Raw genomic sequence first — 24018 nt, 5'->3', positions numbered from 1 at the left:
GAAAAATAAAGAATGCAATTAAAAAGCATGTCACCTGTTATTAAATGAGAATGTTGAATTTGAAATATGAAAGTCAATTCAAATAGTATAATTATAATTTAAATGATAAAGTCAAAACAAATTAAGTTATCCTATTTTAGATTATATATGCAGTGCTTTTATGCACGTATGACTCACGCGCTTCAACCAGATACCCTTTCATACCATCGTTTACATGATATAATTAATTTCAATAAATTTCTACGTGATATCTTATTTTGTAGTTTTAAAAGAAAGAAGATAATGAATAATATAGAGATTGATTGAGATACATAGCAGAATCACTCACATTCTATTTTAAGTCATTATCTTTCGCTTTCGTAAAAATCCTAACTTTCATGAGACAGAAACATATAGCTTTCAATTTCTATGCATTCCTTTGATACCAAGTTAAAACTACAATATTTTAAGTCTACCATTAAAACTATATAAAGAAACTAAACGTAAATACTATCTTTTCACATGAATTAAAAAAATAAAGAGAAATACACTCATCACCTATAAAAAAAAAGTCAAAAACAATACCATAAAATATCATTACCACCATTTTAATTATCTATATCATTATATAAAAATATTTTCTCGTACACATTTTGTTTCAATTTTACTTTTTCAGTATCCTTTTATTAATTTAACTATTTATTTTTAAATTTAATTACATTTTAAACTAAAAAAGTTAACTATAATAAAAAATTATTTATATTTATTTTTATATTTATAATAATAATAATTTTATCATTTTTTATTAATTATTATAAAAAAACTTAACTTTCTAACCTTCTTTCTTTTGAAACTCCTGTCTTCTTATCATTGTAACATAAAGTCGAGAAAAAGTAAGTTGTTTTTCTCTTTTGTTGGTTGGTTGGTCTTCCCAACTTATATTATATCTATATCTGTTAAATTGATTAATAATATATATATATATATATATATATATATATATTTAAAATTTAAATGTGAATTTATATTTTACATTAGATAGAAATTAAAAAATATATGAAAAACTCATTATCTTAAGATTTTGAATAAAAAGTGATGTTGATTCCTTTTATAGTTAGGATCGGATCTCATTAACATTATATCTTTCCCCTGCTTATATAAAAATAAAGAGTCCTCCCTTTATATATATATATAAATAAAGCTAAAACTTATTGGTGTCAGACCAATAGACCCCACGAAGCAGATGCATGAATACTTTTCATATTTAACCTGGATATTTATAAATGTGTAAGTTGTTATAATATTCAGTACGTACTTGAGGTACAAAATATATATATATATATATATATATATATATATAATATTGATTGATTGATTTATTTACGTATATATTGTATCGTGTGGGGCTACACTTTGTTAGATAGATGTTGGTGTTATGATGAAGAATTTGATGATGTTTTGTTTTTAACTTTTGGATCTAATTTATAGCTTTGACTATATAGAATAAGACAAAAGAAAATATATCTAATTTAAACCATAAGATTCTGTATCATTCTTTACTTTGTCATCCAATTTTGTGACATCAGAATTCCCCTGCTGCCGAATATATTTTGACTTTTCAATCAAATTATGGTAGCTGGTCACAATTAATACAAAACCACGTTTATGATGTTCACATTTTAAAACAGGTTGTAGGGCATTTTTTTCTTTATATTTTTGTGACAAATAGTATAATTTTTTTCCAAGGAAAATCATTTAGGAGTTAAAAAAAATAAAATTAAAATTTGTTGCTAACGTTAGGTTTAAGTTTTATATTTTTTATATGTTTAATTGCTTAGTGCTTAGTTGTTATTCTTATGGCAATAATTAATAGAACATTATAAAACAAAATGATGTTTACGCAGAGTTAAGATTTTCTACTGAATTTTTATTTTTTAGTACTGTCAGATATCATTGGTACTTTAAATTTTTTTTGATATATTTTAAAATATTAAAATCAGTGCTCATCATTATGGTTTTAAGGCACGACAGAAAAAAATAAGAAAAAACCAGTAGAATGAATAAAATATTTTTATTCTTTAGAAAAAAATGGCGCATCGTGATCTAAACATATAAAAAATGGAATTAATTTAACCAACTTTACCAAAATTATCTATAAAATACCACTTTTATTGAATTCAAAACTCATTTTAAACAGTTCCTTTGATTTTCATAATATATCAACAGCATGAAACTTAAAAAATAATATTCCTATTTTATTTTTTATGTTGGGAACGGTTTAGGAAATTCATATTTTAAATGCAATTCAGACCGTTAAAACAAAAAAATTAACTTATATGCTTCATTACCGTCGATAATTTTTTTCTTAGAGACCAAAGTAATGCATATAAAATATTTTCCATTTTAATAGATACATTTTTTGGATTTTTCTTTTAAAATTTAACATTCAAATTTCAAAAACATCAATTATGTCATTTTTCATTTTTTTGAAAACAAATTCTACTAGTTCTTTTTTTCTCTCTCCATCCTTTTTTTTCCCAGCTTAGAAATCATAGTAAGATTTAGATGTATAAAATAATATTAGAATTATATTATATTGGGGCGAAGCACATGCAGCATTAAAGTCAATTAACGAAATGATGACCGATAACATATTCCAAAGCAGTATGTACAAAATAAATGGACTATTAATTGACTTCATGCAATCTTTAAGGAAAGAAAGAAAAGAAAAAGTATAATGTTAGTGTGGTCAACTTTCCATGAAAAGTTTGATTGTGCACTAATCACTCCCTTCAAATGTTGCGCCTTAAAGCTGTATTTGTTTCAAGAGTTTTAATGACCCATTTTTGACTTTGTGTATCTCCTGCACAACAAAATATAACACTTTTTTTTTTTATAATTTTTTTTATGAATAGTATGTAATTGGTTTATTTTAAATATTTTTTAAAAATTAATTCAAATAAATTATAAATATGAGATTAAAGTTCAGATAATGATATATTTTGTATAATAACCATTTTGATATTATCTGAATATTAGAGTGTTTATTGTAAGTCACAATCGATAATATTATAAAAGGAAACCTTATATCACGTGAAACAACGTCGACTAAACGAGAAAGAAAGAAGAATGACAATCTCATATCTTATCAACCGAAACATAAATCAATAAAATAGTTATATGAAATTTATTATTAAAAAATTGTTATAAAAAGTTGTTAACGATAAAATGGTAAAAGTTTGTGAGAAACCGTTGAAGATGCAGCAAAAGATCGTCGTCACGAAATGCAACTAGAAAGAAAGACAGAAGAAGTATGTGTTAGGGTTTTCTGAGAGATTTGTCAAAAATCTACACGGACATTTTTTTTATGGAACTTGTACAAAATAACTATTGCAGTGCATATGTTTGAGTTTTAGAGGAATAAAATTACGAAGTATATTTTCGAGATACATTTACGTTAAAGACGAATATAAAATGAAAACTCGTAGAAAATACAATGGAGGTAATAGCAGTCCAAATTTAATTCAGAAAACAGAAAGAGTAAAGTGTAAATATTAAAAAAAATTGTTTTTTTTTTCATTATTTTAAACAAAACAAGAAGGATTGAATTAAAATTTTAGACAAAATTCAATTATTAATGATTTATAAGATATTTTACAAAATAATTAATTTAATTATATTAGAAAGTATCAATAAAAATAACTTTTAAATATTTTTAAAATTGATTAAATCGGTTAAATATGTAGAAGATATTATTACGAGTGTCGAGATAAAATGCGAAAATTAAAAATTATATGCTTAGTCCTAAAAAATTTATGTTCAATTTTTAAGATGATTAAAGTTTTCTTAAGTAAGTTGACTTTAGTGACTTTTCTTTTTTAATAAAAATTTGACTTAAGAGACCTATTCAAAGCAGTTCCTTACAAACATACACTTTAATTTTAAATTTACTTAATAGATGTTAAAGAAATCAACGGATTGATTTCATAGGTTGAATTTTGTTTACAATACTATTATCGTATTATTCATACTTGAATAAATAAACAAATTCATTAAAACTTAATAGTTTTAAAATGAAGATTTACCTTTTACTCTTTCAATGTATTGATCTCAGATTTTAAAATATTAATTTGACGAAGATATATAAATATTACTCTTTGAGGTTTCAAAATTGAATTTCTCAAGTTTTTACAAAACTTACTTTGTGTGGATCATACAAAACTTCATAAGTCACGGGAAGAAATTGGAACAAATTGATTTCATTTCAGTTTACTCTAAGTTTGATTACATGACATATAAAATATGAACAATTTTTCTATTAAAAATATGAATAATGATATCAATGCCTTTTTTATTTTAAGGTTATTTGATATCCTCATTTTAAGGTGTGGTTAATTGGATGATCTCTATACATATCTATACCAAGAGATTTTTATTTTATTTCCACATTTTTTTCTCAATTTATCATTTAAGTAAAATTTAAAAAAAAAATTAAAATAATAATTTTATGGCTTTTTTTTTAAAAAATTTAATAGTTTTTTATTTAAGTTTTTTAATTTAATCATTTTTTTAATTATAAAACTATCTACAAAATAAATAACAAATATTTTCATTTAATTTTATAATTATAATAAATAATAACAATAATTTTATTATTTCTATTATTATAAAAAAATAAATAAACAAATATACATAACACATGTGTTACTACTATGAATACAATTAACGTGATGGTGCTGGTAGAGATAATCTTGACGGTGTACAACTTTAATAGATGTGACTATATTGGAAATTTTCTAGTTTACTTGAAAATTCATATTGTTTTGTGATTTTTCCTTAACTTGTTAAGCCTTCGATCATTTTTATATTGTGTGAACTTTTCAAAAATTATAGAATAAAAATTGAAAATTTGTATTATTATTATTACTATTCTCTTAATGTTGAAATTATGAGTGAACAAAAGTTTTCAAAATTATGGCTATAATGTGATTGTTCCTTATTTTGTTAAGCCTTTACTAATTTTTCTATTCTATCAACTTATATTGAAAACTTGTATTATTATTAACTTTAAACTTTCTTACATCTTCCAAGATCGAGAAGTAAAAAACCTGTGTCAATCTTGTTATGAGTATAATAGTTAATAATACATTAGACTTCTTTATTTCATTTTTTTCTAAGATACACTTAAACTCAAGTTTGAATTTCTAACATTTGTGACAGGAGAATTTATTGGAAAAATAATATCAATGTCATTTGAGTCTATTCCAAAAATTTAAGATAAATGGTTTATAGGTTTTATAGTTTATATATAGTATTAAATGTGAGATTAAGACTTATACTTAAATTCATAATAATTTCTCTTTCAATTATGAATCTCTTCCATATTGGTATATTATCTTTCCAGCAAAAATATTCTCAATTACGATTACACATTTTGTATTATGATTTATATTAATGAGACACATTTATCTAAATATTCTATAATCATATAAGTTAGTCACAAAGATAAACTATTAATTTTGATACCATTAATAGATCTAAGAAGGAAAAAATTCATTGAGAAAACATAACATTAATAAGACTTGAATCTAATCAACATAAGATTAATACCACTCTCCACTATCAAAACAATAAATTCGAATTTTCATCTTCATATAAACTTAAGTTCATATTTGAATTCCTAATAAATTTTCCTAAAGATCGGTATCTTTTTATAATTTACATTTTTTAGTTTTCTATTATAATTTTCTTTATGTTGATATAAGTCTGGTTTAACCATTCTATACTTGTTTGCATTTTTTTTATTATTTTTCTCTTATTTTATAGATTTTTATATGATAATAAATAATCATTGAAATTTTAGAATGCCAATCTAAGAAGTAAAATCTTTATAAAGATATCTAACATAATTTATTAAAAACATCCTAATAATTATTTATATATGTTACACAAAATAATGAATATAACATTCTAAAAAAGGAAAACCCTTTTGTATATACATTTTATACTAATTATGAAAAATGTAATCAAAATACATTCCTTTAACAAATTCGATTTTGTATGCATTTCAACAGTATCTTAAAAAATAGTATCATGACTTATTTTATAAATCATGAATAAATATTTTTTGTAAATACTCTCTTACTCGCTTTTATACAAACACATAATGTTTTTAGTTAGGTTGAGTGATTGGTTATGCATAAATATCTCACTATATAAACATGTTTCAATATAAAAATAATAAAAATAACAGAAGATTCAGTTACACTTATGGGATTTTAGGGCACAATTTCAAACAATTGTATATAAGTCTAAAAGAATTGCGAGCTTTATAAAGAAAATTAAACTGTATATTTTTTTATTGTTTGATTTATATATTCTAAATTGTTCTAACCAATGAATTAACTTATTGAATATGATTGCATAAATTTAAATATGTACATTGTATGAATCTGTATACATAAAATAATTGTTATTACTAGTTAAACCATCAACATAAATTAATTATCACAAATATAAAGTGTCTTTATAGGTTCGAAATGATTATTTACTACAAATAATAACTATAAAGTAAATTTAAAATACATTTAACTTAAAAAAGATATTTAATGATATTAATAATGAGGTTAGAGTGTAATAGATTTTGTGAAAATAATTATTCATACAAATTGAATACAGATGAATTAGTTAGAGTTTATTTTTTTAAAGATTTCGTTTTTTTCTTTTCTAAATTCAAACCAACTAATGCAATAAAATTTGGAATGGTTCAAACTGGACTGGTCAAATATGTAAAGTTGATTACAAAATAAGATAACTTGGATGAATTAAAAATTTAGAAGGTTGAGCTTTTCTTATTCCCAAATTCAACAAGTTTCTATGATTAGGTTAATCTCATCAATTAAAAATGCCCATACAAAATGCTAAGGGTACTGTTAATTCTTAGACCTAAATGATCAACAATTTTTTAAGTGTTGGCTAAGAATGAGAAAAGGTAGTTAACCTATAATTCCACAAAACTGACACGATATTGCTTTTGAAAATACCACTCAGAGTTAATAGAATATTTTTTATTCACAAGTTTTAATTTTTATGTTCAATTTCTGACATCAAACAAACATTTAAGTTAGAAAATGAAGAACTTTAAATGTAACATGAAACACATAGTAATGTAAAATGGGTAGATTATACTCAAATGTATCTAAAATAGTTATTGTGCTCCAAATATTTCTTCCACACCGAAACTACAATAATCTAACTGTGATAGAAATGATTTGACAAACACGATCGATGAGGCCTTTAAAAAAACATTCTGAATTCTGATTTACAATTTAGTTTTTGAGAAAAAGAAAATAAATTAAATATAGCTACTGCTTTAAATTTGTTTAAAAAAAGAAAGAAAGAAGAAAAAAACAACAGATCCTTAAGATCGGTGAAGATCTTACTTTCTAAAATTGTGTCTAGCTTGGTAGTCTCCATTAAAAGCTAAGCAAACCGTAGGGGATTATGACTCTCACATGTCTGCTTTGCATCTCTCTATCTCTCTCTTACTATCCATTTATATCCGGCAGGTAAGAACTGAAGAAGAAAGGAAAAAAAAAAATCATTAATAGAGATGTCAAGTAAGGAATTAATTGCAATTGATTATATATTCTGTAAATTCTAAGTAAGGGGTTATATATAGCAACTCAACTAAACTCAACACTATCTACGTGCATGTTTGCAAATCAATGCATGGCCAAAAAGGTTACCCTGATTTCTACTGTTATCTCCATTTGCTTGAGAGCAATAATGGACAATACTCTTCATTTTTTTCCCAACAAGACAAGGTGAACATGTTTAAAACGAACAAATTTCATGGCAAATAAATATATAACTGTGTTTCATTCTCATGCTGTACTCAAGCTCTCAGCATATAAAAAGTAAGGATTCCAAAAGCAGGCCAAACCTATTGCTGGGATGGGGATGTATTATACCAATACGTTTTTCGGCTCACATGTCAGCTTCCACAATTTTCCTTTAAGAATATTAGCTTGTAATCTCTTTCGTTAGGTAAAAATTAGCAATCACAGTGAGGCTTATGCAATTATTCACACACAAAAATAGGCAATCTGATTGCAAATGCCAAGGACTTGAATTGAGAGATTGTCAAATTCCTGTAACACCCCCGCGGATACCTCAAATTCAGAGCATATCATAGGTTTTCTTGGAACATTTTAATATGCACACTTTCCTCAACTAAATTTTGACCTGACCACCAATTGAATGACAGGTTTAAGGTGTTGATTGCTTTAAGAAAATATTTATATTTTTAATTTACATCTCGTTAAAAATATTATCTTAATTTTACTTCTTAAATATTTTATCTTTTTAGAAAAATGGGTTCATCTTAGTTATTGTTATACAAATTTTAAAGATAAAATAAAAAATGATATTGTTTTCTTTAATTTAAAAATAAACTTTGACTAGAATAATTATTTGTTTCATTTTCCATAATTTTATTTTGAGCTCATGTCTCTTGTCATTTTGCATCAGATTTAACGTCTATCACTTTGTTTTTATTTTCTTTCAATCTGTCTCATCCTTCCCCTACTTATCTAGACTCAACAATTTGGCTACTGTTGGAAGTTCTCATAATTGATGAACCAGATCATACGTCTCTCACTTTGACAAGACCTTTCCCCTAACAGACCCTCTGCTTCCTACCACGAGGACTGATTAGCTTTCTCCTGCCACCAAACTAGATTGCCCTCGCGATGAAAAAGCTAGCTAATAATTACAATCGCACACACAGAAAAGCATAGAAATCATCATTCATGGACACATATCCTACGTGAGCTGGGCTACATCAAGAGGCATGATAAAATAACGGAAGAAGGAAGAATAAAAAACAAAAAAGGAAAACCTATGATGGATTAAGGAAATGGAAGAAGAAAAATACCTAGGCTGAAAATTGTTGGAGGAAAAGCACAGAGGCTCGGAGCTGCAAAATTGGAGATCAACAGGATGGACCAAGACTCCTACACTCCTCGCTTTCAGACTGTGGCTGGTGAAGGGGCAGTTGGGACTGCTGGCTTTGTTGCGGCGATTGCTTCTGCTGGGGAGGGAGCAGAAGCTGAGCCTCGAAAGGAATGTTGTGAGGATGAGGCTCTCCTTGCTGTGGCGGCTGCATGTGATAAGGGTTATCGAAGGATCCCAAAGCCAATGAAGGAGACAACTGATCAGCGGAAGCAGCAGCTGGGGATATCTGGCTGAACCCACCAGCAGAAGAAGCCGAACCCACATCGAACCCACCACTGAACCGAAGAAACTCCTGCTGCTGTTGATGCTCGTAACCCCTGAACATCTCCTGCTGCTCCCTCGCCGCCACAGCCGCAGCCAACTGCTGGGCCTCCAAGATCTGATGCTGCTGCGGTGACTGGCCGTCGCGAATCATCAGCTGCCCACCGTGAGTGGCTGCCGTCACCCCCGCCATGCTCCCATACAGGGAACCGGAAAACGGGTTGTTTGGGTGCTGCTGGAGAATGGGGGCTGGTAAGCCTTGAAAAGCTTGGGGACCGATGTATGTTGCGAGTTCCTTCTTTGCATTGTTGAGTTCCACCTGGATCTGCCTGAGCCTGTGTTGTAGGACGGAGATGAGGCCCACGCAGCCGTAGACGGGGTCCCTGAGACGCGCCTCGGCCTCGTAAGCGAGGGACTTTACGGCGTCGTCCCGCTGCGAGGCGCTGAGTTCATTGAGAAGCTTGGCCACGTTGCTGGCCCCGAAAACCTTGTGCACGTAAGCGAACCTCTGAGGGTTGTCCGGCGGAAAGTACGGTGCGAACACGCACTCCTGCGTGCATTTTCGCCTGAGAAACTTGCACGCCGCGCACGGCGAATTCGATGATGATGACATCTTTTCCGATCGCTCTCTCTCCTTTTCTTTCTCTCTCTCTTGTCCCTCACACACCAAGCCAACTTCTGCGGTTAATTAAATCGTCAAATCATATTATATTAGATCAAATCCCCCTAATAAAATTAGTACTAGTACTATGGTTTCTCTTTCTTCGAATGAGCGATCTAATTAGTATCTAGCTTTCACAGCCTGCAGTACCTGATTTTTAATTTTCTACAAACAAACAACAAAGAGAGAGAGTCAAATGGAGATAACAATAATAATAATTAAACCTTGATAGCTGTAAATAAATAAATGCAGGACATGGAAATTGAGGAATCATAGAAAAAACAAAAACAGATTATTATTCAACGAAGCTTCATGTTCCGATTCGTGATCGCGGATTTATTAAAAGATTTCAAACGTGATATTAATAAACTAATCTAGGTCATTAAAAGCGTCTCCAAATCGTTCCCTTTTTTTTCCTCACAAATATTTAACCGACAAGAATACGAGTCAATAAACGATTCAATCCGAAAAGGAGAAAAAAAAAATGGTAAGCCATAACGAATAACATTGTCCGAGGAAGAAGAAGGACGTCGAAAATCTTGAAATACGAACATGAGAAAATAAAAAACCTTAAGTTGCACCGGTAGATCTGAACATAACGTTTGTTTGCGTGGCGGCAAAGATTGGAGGTAAGAAAGAGAAACGAAAAGAGGTGATGAGATCCATCAGTGACTGGTGTGATTTTAAAAACACAAAGCTGTACATACATAATAAGAAGAGAGAGAGAGAGAGAGAGAGAGAGAACTTACTGTGACCTGTGAATAGATCGGCGCAAGGCAAGAAATAATTTCACACGAGGCTGTGCTGTGTTGGTGAGGTTGAGAAGAAAGAAAGAGAGAGAGAGAGAGAAGCGAAGGAAATAGAAGAGATGGGAACGATATATAGAGTCGGAGTTTTTTTTTTTTTTTTTTTTTTGTCTGTAGTTTCTTGATCACTGCTGCCACAAGCGCAAGAGCTTTCAAGACCAGCTAACCTTCCCTTCTTCATAAATCTATCTTAAATAAATCCCATTTCGTCCCACCCTACATATCATATATATCTTCCACTATCATTGTTATTTACACAGTCACTATCATTATTTTCTTAACTGCCTTCTCTTTTTTAGCAATATTTATTATTTATCATTTTCTAAACAATTTTTTTACACTTCCACATCTAATATTTCCTGCTCTCATCACTCACTCACAATTATCAACAAACTCCACTTTTCCAGCCTTGGCTAAATTTTGTCATCAAATTCTATATTATTCATGTCATTTGTAACTTTTTGTGACGCTGATGGTATTTAAAACTTTCATGTAATATAATCGTGATGCATGTGTGTCATGAATCTTAAATGACAGTGGTGTAGTAATAGTAGTAGTATATGCATTAAATTTGTAATTCCAAAAATTGATAAACTCAATGCATCTGAATTATAAATAAATTATATATAACTAAATAGAGGTGTTTTGTTAGGGTGCGTATTAGATTAGAGTGTTTGTACAACAGATTTTCTCCGTCCGCGGTTTTTTCTACATTAGTTTAGTACGTGGAATTGACTAATTGTTGTTTTTGAAATAGTAATTATAAGATTGTTATAGTTTTAAAAGAGTTTACAACGGAAGGTGTTACGTGTGCATTTAAATAATAGGGGTGTAAAAGGAAAGATGAGGGAGGGGTTGAGATAGATCATCAGGCTTTTGCTGCGAAACGCAATGATGATTGTATTTTCTTTATGCAGTGCAGACTGCAGCACACGTCCGTGTACCGTGCGCGTCAACCCTATTGGTATTGTGACCGGTGCGTGGTGTAGCTTCGGGTTATTTCTGTAATGTGGTGGCAAAAGAAAAGAAGTGTAAGCAGGCGTGCACGAGGTACGAGGGGCTTATGAGAGTGACTTGGTATTCCCGGTCAAAGTCCGTACCCGAAAAGATGAGAGTGGGTGTGCCTCTCGCTCCCTTCCTTCTACTGACTACTGCGCACATGCTGCACAGTCGTTTTGATTGACCCCTTACCAGCTTTTGGTATTTTCACTCATTCATTCACTTTCCTGAAGTGACAAAACCTTAACCTTCCTCCCCCGCAAATAACTGTTCTCTTCAACAACGCATTCCCCTCCCATCCCAACTCAGCCGTCACTGCTCAGCTTTTTCTTTTTCTTTTTCTTCATTTTCCTTTATTTATACCCTCTACGTATTCCAGTATAACTATGAAACGTATACTCCTACTTAGGTCTACGCCCATGTGCCCATGTGCCTCTCTGCCCCTCTCTCCATTGCAATCTTTTTACCTTCACTCTATTTTACATCTATAAATTTCCAAACCTTATATCTTTTTTTTTTTAATGTGATGGAAGAGTATCTTTGAATCCTTTTAAGTTTTCTTAAAAGAGTTACATAACATTTTCAAGAACAAATTAATATATCTAATCCAAGTAAACCCATCAACACACTTGTAAAAGTATTAATTATTTTTTGAGGAGTGGATTTTCTTGAAAGAAAATAGAATTCCAATTATTTTAATGCATAGGGTATGATATGATTGCTGAGTTATCTTAACTTGGTGATAAAGGACCTCTTATTTTCTCTTTTAGGTTTCCGAGGCTTGAAGTTTCAATCTTGTGCTTATACGTCAGAACATGCACGATCCCATATATTGCTGAGATCATGCCACGTGTAACTTGTTTTATAATACCCTTAATTTCACCTACCACTGTTCTAATGTATAATTGCATATTACTTATGACAATGCTTAGGTTAACTTATTACTGAATCCATTTTTAAAAGAATAAATTAGTTTATGCGTAAATTTTAGTTATAATTTATTGAAATTATTTTTTCCTTAGATGAAGCAAAACATACCTTTTAATTAATAACGTTATATAAAAATTTATGACATATATAATAATAATAGCGTAACTTATGATTTTGCATTGAAATTCACGCGTGCGAGAAAATGACATGCCCATCCATAAAATTTGAAAACAAATATGTATTCCTTTATTTTTCTCTTCCCTCGTAAATAGCAATTCATAACCCTTACTAATTGGTGAATTGTGATTCACTCATTGTTTTTGCAATGCTTGTATAATAAGGTTTTCCATCATCTTTATAGTTCAATATTCCCTAGTGATAATTTTTTTTACGTATGTGATTAATCTGTTTTAAATATAAAATCAATAAAACAGTGATATATAATTTATTGTCAAAAAATTATTAAAAAATTGTTAACACGATCCTTTTATGTTATTTCCTTCAAAATAAAACTTTAGTTTTTCCTAATCCTTCTAAAAGTATTTAGAAATAGTCGAATATTCTTGTGAATTTATATACTATATGATATTGAGTGAGATTTATATGAAAAAGATATATAAATAAGAAATTGCATGGATATTATTATTATTAAGGGGTGAGTAAAGGTAAAAAGGGTTAGGGTGGAAAGAGAGAAGAAAAAAGAGGAACAGGAATAGGAGGATCCCATTGGCATTGATTCCCAGGGGAGGGGGGGCAAAAGGGTAGGAGAATGATGGTGGTGAGTGACAGTGAATGCAGGTGGCAGCAGGAGTAGCAGAGCAGAGGCAGAAGCCTTGCAGTGACTCAGTGTGTTGGTGAACAATTGCGTATACACTCACTCTTCTCATTAATGTATTCCCAACCTACAACTTTTTCTTCCAAATTTTATGATAAAAACTTCAAAATATACAGTGAATAAAGAAGAGTGATGGAAGCAGTAGTAGTAAATGAGAGAAAAAACATGGTTAAAGGAAATGTCAGAATAGAATAGAGGTTGAATAAGTATAGAATTTATGAAGGAAATGAAATGAAAAATAAGGAGGTGACGCTGCAGCAACATTCACTCACAGCACCGGGTTTTGTCTCATATGGGTGGAATGGAAGTGAAGTGTTATTATTATATTGCAAAGAATTCCTTGTCATATTTGGTTTATGGAAATGCTTTTTGTCGCTGTTGACTTAGAAAATGGTGAACTTAGGAGGAGGAGGAGGAGGGGAGAGGTGAGTCTATCACGTGCATGGATTTGACATGATGGAATGAATACCAAGGAAACTTCATTGTCATTATTATTACTATTAAATGGATGACATGAATATTCTGATGCCATCAATAACGTCCCCTGGTCTGCTCTCTTCTGTTCTCTCATTTTACTACCTTTTTGTCCTCTCACCCAACAAATGCCCCACCTTTTTTTTTTTTTTTACCTACTCTCATTTCCACCCAAATCTTTTTCTTAAATCACTTTCCTTACAGTAATAATCATAAATCATTCAACATCTTAACAATTCAGGAAATCATGTCTGGATGGACCACTATTATTCAATTTTACCAAACTTTAATGACACACACATGCTGCAGTTATTTTTCGGGTTTTCGATATTTTCTAAGACAAAATTAAAAGAAACAAAATCCAATAATTTTAAACTCCATAATTAATGTGTTCGGTATCTCTAATTTTTTAACTGGAGAGCAGGACTTTCATATCATTAAGACGCTATTTATTTTTCAACTTTTAAAAAATAATTTCAGTATTTAAATATACTAAATAATTGCACACTTGCTATGTTTTATTTACTATTAATTCATTCTGTATATACAATAAAAAAATTCCTTTAAAATTATAAACTGGGATCAAATCTGTATTAGACTTCTTGCAATATCTATAAATATATTTTCAAGTCCAATGTTTTAAAGAAGAAAAAAAAAGGTTATGTTTATGTTGAAAGTTGAAATATTATATAGACTAAAAAAAAGATTTTTTTTTTTTTTTTAATTTTATTGAAAGAAAGCTAAATTTGAGACAGGACGAAAAGCTATTTTTGTCATGGAATCTAAAAAAAAAGAAGATTTGATTCGAGATGAATTTTGTTTTTTCTTATTAAAAGTAAGGAAGGGTTTCCAGGTAGAAAACTAGAAAAGAAACCGCATAATGTGGAAATGTGGGAAGCTGAAAATGAGCATCCGCAGCAATGGTATGAAAATGAAAGCAGATTGAACTCGAAAAACAGAAAAGATATTATTAGGCTACTAGAGTAAAAAGGCAATCGTGTTTCAAGAGGGTAGGTTTTCACAGTCATTGTCAAAATGATTTCACCCTTCAAAAGTGTAAAAAGTACAAATTAACACACACAGATACACAAATATATAAGGATGAGATGGCTAAGCAGAAAGTGTTGAGTGTGAACTGTTATTATTGCACAACAGAAAGAAACTAGACAAGTTACGTAAGCCTTTTCACAGTATTTTTTGTTGGTTTGAAAGACAAAACTACAGTGTCTCGCTCTTTAGAGACTCATAAACAAAACCTCATTATTGCTCTGCAAGCAAGAAAACATTTTGGAGTTTTCGCATGGTAGCGTGTGCGGCGGGAGGTACGAAATAAAAGTCATTAGCATTAGTGACTTCAGGATTCCACTTTTTCTATTACATAAACTCTACCTCTTACACAAATCTAACCCTTCTCTCTCAACAAACAACGGATAAAACGTCCAAGTCAGGCCCATTTTCAAGGCCCAAAACGAACAGCCCGGAAAGCCTTCGTAGCCTTAAACCCAAAATTTCCATTTCTAGGGTAACGGCTACTACTACTGTTACGAGATGAATCACCTTGATGTTCTTACATAAGAAAAATGGAATGAATATAATAGAGCATATAGAGGAATTATAATGATGAAATGGTTGGTGCATAATATTAATATGATTATATATGAATATGTATTAATGTTGTTATTATGACGAGTCAGCAATGATAATAGATAGGAAGGTTTGCACATCTGGCGGCACCCGAAGCAGCACGGGATTTGGCGTTGTAAAAGCGCGTAATGTTGTGATGTTGTTGTGTGCAGAAGCATGGCGAAAACAAGAACTCAGGATTGAGAGAATTAAGAGAGGAACACCATTCCCTTCAATCTCTCATTTCTCTTCCCTTCTCTGAAATTTCATTGCATGTCTGCACACCAATTGCTAACAATGGCGATCACGTGCCCGCGATGAAGCCTTGCACAGCATTGTTGCAACCATCGACATGCGCTGGTTACCCACCCTCATCTTCTCTCATTCCAATTCATCCTCTTCACCGTCAACCTCACCGTTACCGTCCTCGTCCTCGTCGACGCCCACGTCTTCTTCGGCCATTCGCAAATCCTCCTCTCCCACCTCATCATCCGTGTCCCACGCCAGGAAGCATACCCGCTCTGCCTGGTTCTTCGGCGGCACCAGAAAGTCGACGCGCTCCAGGAAGCTGAGCCACGTGGAGGACATAGACGCCGTCGTCATCACCCCCTTGTCGCGCTCCACCAGCACCTTCGATCGTTCCTCCGCCCCCTCCTTCGGACCTCAGCCGTTACCCTTGCCCAGAGCCATCGACTCCCGTTTACCCTCCTCCAAAGATGCCGCCACCGAAAAACCCAATGCCGCCGTCGACAAGCCCAATGCCGCCGTCGGCAAACCCAATGTCGTCGTCGATTTTACCCTCCCCGCTGGTTTTCAAATGCGCAGGTAATTCAATTCCTTCTCTCCACTTCGGCACTCGTTGTTTCCTTTGGTAGTTTCCGTTTCCTCGCGTACTATATCGGTTATTCAAATCATTTTCATTGAATTTTTTAATTGAGCTTTTTCGTATTTTTGTATTTTTTTATTGTCATTAATTAATTGTGCTTGGTGTTTGAAATCAGGAAAAAAATATTTAATAGAACTTAAATCCATCTGCACAGATATATCTGGGATGAATGAGATTATGATGGTTCAGGATTATAATAGTGCATGTAGTATGTAATAATTTATTTCCAATCTTTTGTCTTTTCTTCTTTGTTTTAAGTAAAAGAGGTGTTGCTTTAAATTAGGAATTAGTGAAATAATTTGTGTTGTGACATAGGGATTTGTGTGTGTGCAGTGTATTCGCGAGGGAAGAGAATAGAAAAAATATGGAGCACGTGGAGACAAAGTCACCAGGGGTGGCGCCTCAGCAAGAGACGAGCAGTGGTGCAAGTACAAGTGCTAAAGGAGATAACTTCTGGTTGAGTGCTCCTGCAAGAAGTGCTCCAACAAGTCCTTTTGCCAGTCCCAGAATCATCCCAAACACTGCCAAAACCGATGATTTTGTCCCGTACTATTATGTGTCACCCAAAGCCAACCAGTTCTGGTCAGCACCAGAGATGCCAACATCCGACCCTTCAGCTGGGCACCCACCTCCTGCTTTCTTTGATTTATCAGCACTGCGCACTGATATCTCCCTTTCTCCTCCCCATCAAAGCCCGCGGGGAAAAAGCCCCACCCAACACCCCAAAAGCCCCAATGCCCATTCTTCTTCTTCTTCTTCTTCTCCTTCTCCTTCTCCATCCATACACCCCAGATTATCCCTTGACACCTCAATGGCACGTCGGGAAACCACTCCTCCTTACTCTGTCCATCCCTTACCCTTGCCTCCTTGGGCTGGGCCTGGAGCTCCCCTAGTCTCACCTCCTGCTACCTTTTCCCTTCCTGTTGCTAAGACGGAACCCTTGCCAATGAAAAGCCAGTGGCAAAAAGGGAAACTTATTGGCAGAGGTACTTTTGGATCTGTTTATGTTGCCACCAATAGGTATGTATGTACTACTGCTACACGCATGTTTCGGAAGCATTCATTCTTTTAAGCTCTTCCGTTCTCTCTTTCTTACAAGCTCGTCTTAAAAACATTTTTTTTGCCTCGCAGAAAAACTGGAGCATTGTGTGCAATGAAGGAAGCAGAAGCCTTTTCCGATGATCCAAAATCTGCAGAGTGCATAAGGCAGTTAGAGCAGGTTGCTTACCTCTTTAGTGTATTTCTTAGCTTTATGTGTTGTACGAATTTTGTAATTACACTGTCAGCCTATGTTGTACTTTGTGATTAAGATTATCCCACTTCAGTTATCTGTAATTCACCTTTTTATCATTACAATTTTTCACCTTTTTTCAGGAAATTAAAGTTCTTAGTCAACTGAAACATCCAAACATTGTGCAGTATTTTGGTAGCGAAATAGTAAGGAGTTCTTATTCATATGATTTATTGTCCAAGATTAATGATTATTTATAGAACTGCCCTGTAAAATCTTCTTCATCTTTGGGTTGTGTTCTGACAGGTAGAAGACAAGTTTTATATATATTTGGAATATGTACATCCTGGTTCAATGAATAAATACGTTCGTGAACATTGTGGTGCAATAACCGAATGGGTTCTTCGGAGTTTCACACGCCATATTCTTTCGGGGTTGGCTTACTTACATAGCAAAAAGACAATTCATAGGTACTGATCACATACTTGATGTGTTGCATAGAATGAGATCCTTGTCCAACTAGTATAGGAAATCGATAAGAAATATTTGCATAAATACTATAAATTTTTCTTTTTCTGAAACTCCTGATTCAGTTTGCATTTGGAAGATCTGATTATGTGTTTTTTTTCTTTTACAGGGACATCAAAGGGGCTAATTTGCTTGTTGATTCTGCTGGTGTCGTTAAGCTTGCTGACTTTGGGATGGCCAAACATGTAAGTTGTCAAATTCCCTTTCTATTTCGCATTATTGAAAAATGGTTTGTCTCCAAAGTTCTATGTTACTTAGTCTGAGTTTTTACGAAGTACGGTTCTGTTCTATTTGAAAATTTCCTCGTTGGTTTCACCAGCACTTTTTCTGCTAGTAGTCCTTTTGTGCCCCTTATAATGCTTTTGAGATTTCTGTGTCCACAGCTAACTGGACACGTTGCAGATCTTTCTTTGAAGGGAAGTCCATACTGGATGGCTCCAGAGGTATATTCTAACTGTTACTCCGTAGCGTCTCGGTTGTTCTCTGTTGATACCCGTTTCTCGTGCAGCTTATGCAAGCAGTTGTGCAAAAGGATAATAGCGTTGAAGTAGCTTTTGCTGTTGATATTTGGAGTTTGGGTTGTACAATTATTGAAATGTTTACGGGAAAGCCTCCTTGGAGCGAGTATGAAGGAGTAAGCATCTACGGAATTATTATTTTTTTTCTCCTTTTTATATCAACTTGTTATTCAGAAAGAGGTCCACCGCTAAATAAGAAATAAGATCCGCATATTTATTGAGGCCGACATGATTTTCAACAAATAAAAATGACTGCATCGAAAGTGTTAAGAGGATTAATATACTGATAGCATTTCTCATCTTATTGATGAAGTTCCCGAAGTATTCATTATAAAATAATGTTTCTTGGTTAATTAACTACAATGATGAATTCGTATAAGCATGGTTATATAATCTCAAGTAAGATGCTGAAGTTTGCTAATGGATGATGTATATTTAATTGGTAAACTCAGGTCTAACAACCAGCTTAAAGCACCTTAATGCAACTTCTTTTCTGTGCAGCCTGTGGATTTGCCAGAGATGCTGTACGTATACATATTTTTTTCATTTATGAACTAGGCCTGAAATTCTCATTTAATTATGCAGGCCGCAGCTATGTTTAAGGTTATGATGGATACACCTCCTATACCAGAAACATTGTCAGCTGAAGGTAAAGATTTCTTGAGGCTCTGCTTTATAAGAAATCCAGCCGAGCGACCAAGTGCTTCAATGTTATTAGATCATAGATTTCTGAAAAACTTATGACACCCAGATGTTTCGTGTTCCACGCATCTGTATAATGGAGCACCCTTTATGGTAATATAAATGCCGTGTCTCTTTTGCTTTTATCAAACCATGGTTCGTGGTATTAAATTTATCAATTGTTGACTTAGCAGGATATTTACAGTCCCAGAGATTTGATCACATTTCCGTTTCCTGTGAACATATTGCTGAGGATAAATAGCCACTGCGAGGTGAGAATTTTCCATTATGATGTCCTTGCCTTTATCCTCTGCTGGAAATGGAGATTGAATACGTTGCAGTGGCATCTCAGTGCTCTACTCGCTCTACTGTTGAAGTGCCTGCAACACTTTGGATGAGATTTCTGTGTCGGTGTCAAACATGGTGGCTATAGGAAAATAATGACTGGGCTGGTAGAAGTACGTTCTCATACATTATGCCAATGGCTTGAGTTCATCTGGAGTTGTTTAGGATGACTTGCACCTGTAGATGTTGCAGATTCTTTCCAGGGATTGTCACCGACGCCCTCTCTAAGTAACAAGCTTGTTCAGTGTTCACCATGGAGTTAATAGCACGAGACTTTGGAAGCAAATTTTGTACAATATTAGTGATCCAGAAGCGACACAGTGCAGTCAATTTTTTTAACAATAACATCAATGATTTTTTACATTAAAATGGATCATTTATTCATTACACACTGATCAAATAACACCGTTCCATTTTGTTTAACATAATAATTGTACAATAAAGGTGATGAAATCACAGAAGGCATTCCAAAACTATTTTTCATTCCAGGAAACACTGTTTTTTACTTTCGAATGGTCTAACTATTACATAGTATCACTCATATTTACTTTTTATGATTTAAGTAATTTAATTTTTACTAAATTAGTACCACAAATAACTATTTGTTGGATTATTCATGATGAATTGCGCATTTGACTTTATTATCGATGCATTTCATAAATAAATTTAACTAAAATGCTTCAATGTTAAAAGAATAGCATTTTTACTATAAAATTATTTGCTGCCATTAACTTTTATAATAACATTTTAACAATAATATTTTGATATGTCATGAAGTAAACTTTCTCCCTCTATATATGTGTCATGTGAATACGAATTCTTTAGTTTAATTTTTGTAATTAAAAATATTAAAAGTAAAAAATAAAATCTATTTTTTAAAATGTAATATAGAAATTCATTTTTATTATTAATTGTTCTTGATTTTATCTTTTTATTTTTTCTAAAAGTTGTATAAACAAAATTATGTACCGTTATTGTCAAGATTAAAAGACTGAATATGAGAAAAGTTGTTTAAAGAATAACCTATTTTTCCTTTTAAAATTTATAATATATATAATCAAAGATTAAAATAAAAAAATAATAATAAAGGAACAGTATGATAAATTAATATTTATTGAGAATTGTTGAGCAGGCAGTAATCCCTGAAATCAGCATTATTTTATGAAGTAGACTGAATCCCTGTATTACGCCCGCTTGTTACCAGATTGCTGGATTATTGTTTGGTTATAATATCAAAGTCGAAAATCACTACCTGCTACAAGTTAGCGCAACAATTAATTTCTGTAATTTATTCCTTTCTGGGCCATTCTGTTAAGAGATTCCTTTTTAAATTATCAGAACCAATTTGGTATTATTAGTTTTAAATAACTTATAAACATTAAACCGCAAAAACTTAATCAAAAAAATATAATATTTTTAAATAATAAAACACACACAAAAAAAAAAAAAAAAAACTGAATACACGTAAACTTAAAACATAATTATAGGTATTAAAAAAAACGGACGTAAGAAGCGCGTGAGTGTGGCAAGGGATGATTTTGTCTTTTGCGACGGCGTGACTTGGATGAGAACGATGCTCTTTCACGTGCATTTATCTATTTCTAGAATTTACTTGAGTTTCAGTGCCCAACTTTACTCCTCATATTCCTATAGTGCATAGGGAGAAGGCGAACCAGCCATGGAACCTCCTCCATCACAATCCATTCAAGCTTCTGGGGATGATACACAAGACAAGGTCGTCAACGAATGGTATTCTTCTTCTTTTTCTTCCATCGCTTCTTTAGTTTTTTAAGAGATAACATCTTTCACTATCCAATAATCTAATTCTTGTTTTCTTTTGATTTCTGGATACATGTAGTTGTTCTTGCTGCTATGACTGTACACAAGGTCTCTTTGATTTCTTGTGCTGTAACTTTTGTTAAAACTCTTTATTACTGCTATTTCATAGTCGCATAGGTATCGAGTTTTTCCTTTTCTCTTCCCCTTTATCAGATGATTCATGTATGATCTGAATTAACTAAGAAAAATCTGTGCGTTTTAGTCATAGATCTACTGATACAACATTCTTCCTTTTTGTGTCTTTTTGGATACCTTTCCAACTGAGTTTGAGATTTTTGTTATAAACATCACACTCAAATTAGAATATATAAGGTGAATCCTAAGGATTCTAGAATCTGAGTTTATTATCCTATCCCAATCGTCTGGGAATTTCATCGTTGTTTTACTAGCAGAGGATCTGTTTCCATAAAGTGGTGTGGGTCTGCAGATGTCATTCTTTTACCGGCTGACAAAAACTGAATTAGGAACGAGACACATTTTCATGTCACATATTATAAAATAAAATAGTATAAAAAAAATACGGTAACACACTTTTTTATATTTATGTATACAGGTAAAATGTTCATAAAAAATAAATTGTTGTATTTAAAAAAATAAAAAAGGATAAAAAAATTAGTATCAAGTGAACATAAAAAATGTTTGTCAAATACTTATTTTTCTAGTATTAAATTAACATAAAAAATACGTGTGTATTAAAATATTATTATTATTATTATTATTTTAATGAGTTAAATATGTTTTTGACGATTTTAGTTTTAGTCCCTCTTTTAAACTAAGGTACAATTTAGTCCTTCAACTGTAGAAAACTCTGATTTTAATCCTTTTTATCAATTTTTTTAAACTTTATTTGTGGTTTCAAACGCGTTTCTAAGTTAATATTGAAGCAAAAATGTGTCAAACAGTGTAAACAATCCAAATGCTATAATGAAACATGCTTGAAACAATAAATAAAGTTAAAAAAATTTGGTAAAAAAGACTAAAATCAGAGTTTTCTAAAAGACTAAATTATACCTTAGTTTGAAAGAGAGACTAAAATCAAAATTGTCCCAAAATATGGAACTAAAAACATATTTAACTTATTTTAATTACAGCAAAGTTTTGTTTTATGCTCAAACTAATCGATATCCTGATGTCACCTTAGGCGCATTTGATGCATTATTAAAAGATGGAAAGAAGTTCAAATTATCGGTAATGAAGATGCAAACAATCCTTTGTTAGACTATGTATACTATAGAAAATGTTTTTCTAATTGATGTTGTTATTTATTGACAATTTTTCTATTTAGGAATAGTTGAAATATTTTTTAAAATAAGAAAATTAAAATTTAATACATTTGAATTATTTTATTTTATTTTATTAACACGGTTATAAATTTTAAAAATTTAAAATAAAAGTAATTAATATTTAACATATTCAATTTTTCTGGAACGGTAAAATATCAGTTATGATGGAATCTGAATGGACTGAGATGAGACGAGTCTTTAAGATTTGGGCTGAATTGAGTATTTTCTTTTTAAGATAAATCCTCGAAAATAATATCCATATCTTTCAATTCGTTTATTTGCTGCATTATTTTTACTTAGAAATTTATAATTTATTTATTTGCAGCATTATTTTTACTTCAAAAGAAATACAAGATATAATGTCATTAAAATTTTAGAATTTTTTTTTATATTATTATTTTTAGTTAGCTTTCGGAAGAGTAACCTCTCGCAGGTGAGGGTGGAGATTAAATAATAATAAAAAGTTTACTCAATTTTTTTTTTCAATGAATTAGAAGTTTTGTAAGATAGATTGATTCGATTCATAAGTTTATAGCAATAAAATTGAAGTTCTTCCGTATTTTACTAAATATTTATTCAGATTTAAAAATAAAAATATTAATTTATATAATTAATTAAATATGAAAACCATTCAAATATTATTAAACATTATTTTACTATTAAATAATTAAAATTATCAAGTTAAAATTTACGTAATTAATAAACGTACTAAATAAAATAGGTCTAATTTAGGATTGAGTGAGTTGTATAATAGTATATACTTTTCTAAAGTCAAGTTAAATTGACTTACGAGTCTGAGCCAATGTTATGGTTTTATTTTAATAATTTTTATAAATGTTAGACAAATTTATGGAATATTATATATGGATTAACTAACGTGAATTTGTTATAATTTAGTTGTGTTTGTGAATTTGAGTCCTACCCATTCCATGCGTATTAAATATTTGGAGGAACGCGATTTTCATAGAGAAACGTATTTTAATGTTGTGTATAATCTGTATAATATAACATTTCATAAAATTAATTATTTTCCCAAAAGCAGTTCCAATATATGAATTAAATGTTTGGTTATGAATTTGATCAGATTTTATTTTTTATAACTAATTCTTTTATTCAGATGC

General features: G+C 31.3%; 1 protein-coding gene, 1 long non-coding RNA gene and 1 pseudogene across 5 annotated transcripts; 2 read left to right on the top strand and 1 right to left on the bottom strand.

The window, feature by feature from the left end:
• Nucleotides 1–7143: 7143 nt before the first annotated feature.
• On the bottom strand, nt 7144–11108 carry LOC106777291 (LOB domain-containing protein 36). Of its 4 annotated transcripts, none has more exons than XM_022775860.1 (4): nt 10669–11107; nt 10489–10508; nt 8918–10084; nt 7144–7554 (listed from the first exon to the last, which is right to left on the bottom strand). In XM_022775860.1, exon 3 carries the CDS (start codon nt 9869–9871, stop codon nt 8975–8977), a length of 897 nt encoding a protein of 298 aa, XP_022631581.1. In that variant the 5' UTR covers nt 9872–10084; nt 10489–10508; nt 10669–11107; the 3' UTR covers nt 7144–7554; nt 8918–8974. The 4 variants fall into 4 exon arrangements, with proteins under 4 accessions (XP_022631581.1, XP_022631582.1, XP_022631583.1 ...); XM_022775861.1 differs by lacking the exon at nt 10489–10508 and having other exon boundaries at nt 8918–9936; nt 10070–10084; XM_022775862.1 differs by lacking the exon at nt 10489–10508 and having other exon boundaries at nt 8918–9936; nt 10669–11108.
• A 4740-nt stretch (nt 11109–15848) lies between these two features.
• On the top strand, nt 15849–20109 carry LOC106776636 (annotated as a pseudogene).
• Nucleotides 20110–21301: 1192 nt separating this feature from the next.
• On the top strand, nt 21302–21833 carry LOC106777458. The gene is made up of 2 exons (XR_001376941.2): nt 21302–21524; nt 21634–21833. It is a non-coding gene; the product is annotated as an uncharacterized LOC106777458 (long non-coding RNA).
• The last annotated feature ends 2185 nt before the right edge of the window (nt 21834–24018 follow it).

This window comes from Vigna radiata, chromosome 11, assembly GCF_000741045.1.
Source record: "Vigna radiata var. radiata cultivar VC1973A chromosome 11, Vradiata_ver6, whole genome shotgun sequence".
NCBI classification, from domain to species: domain Eukaryota; kingdom Viridiplantae; phylum Streptophyta; class Magnoliopsida; order Fabales; family Fabaceae; genus Vigna; species Vigna radiata.
The sequence above is the reverse complement of the archived record's forward strand: the minus strand, read 5'-3'. Positions and strand labels throughout refer to the sequence as shown.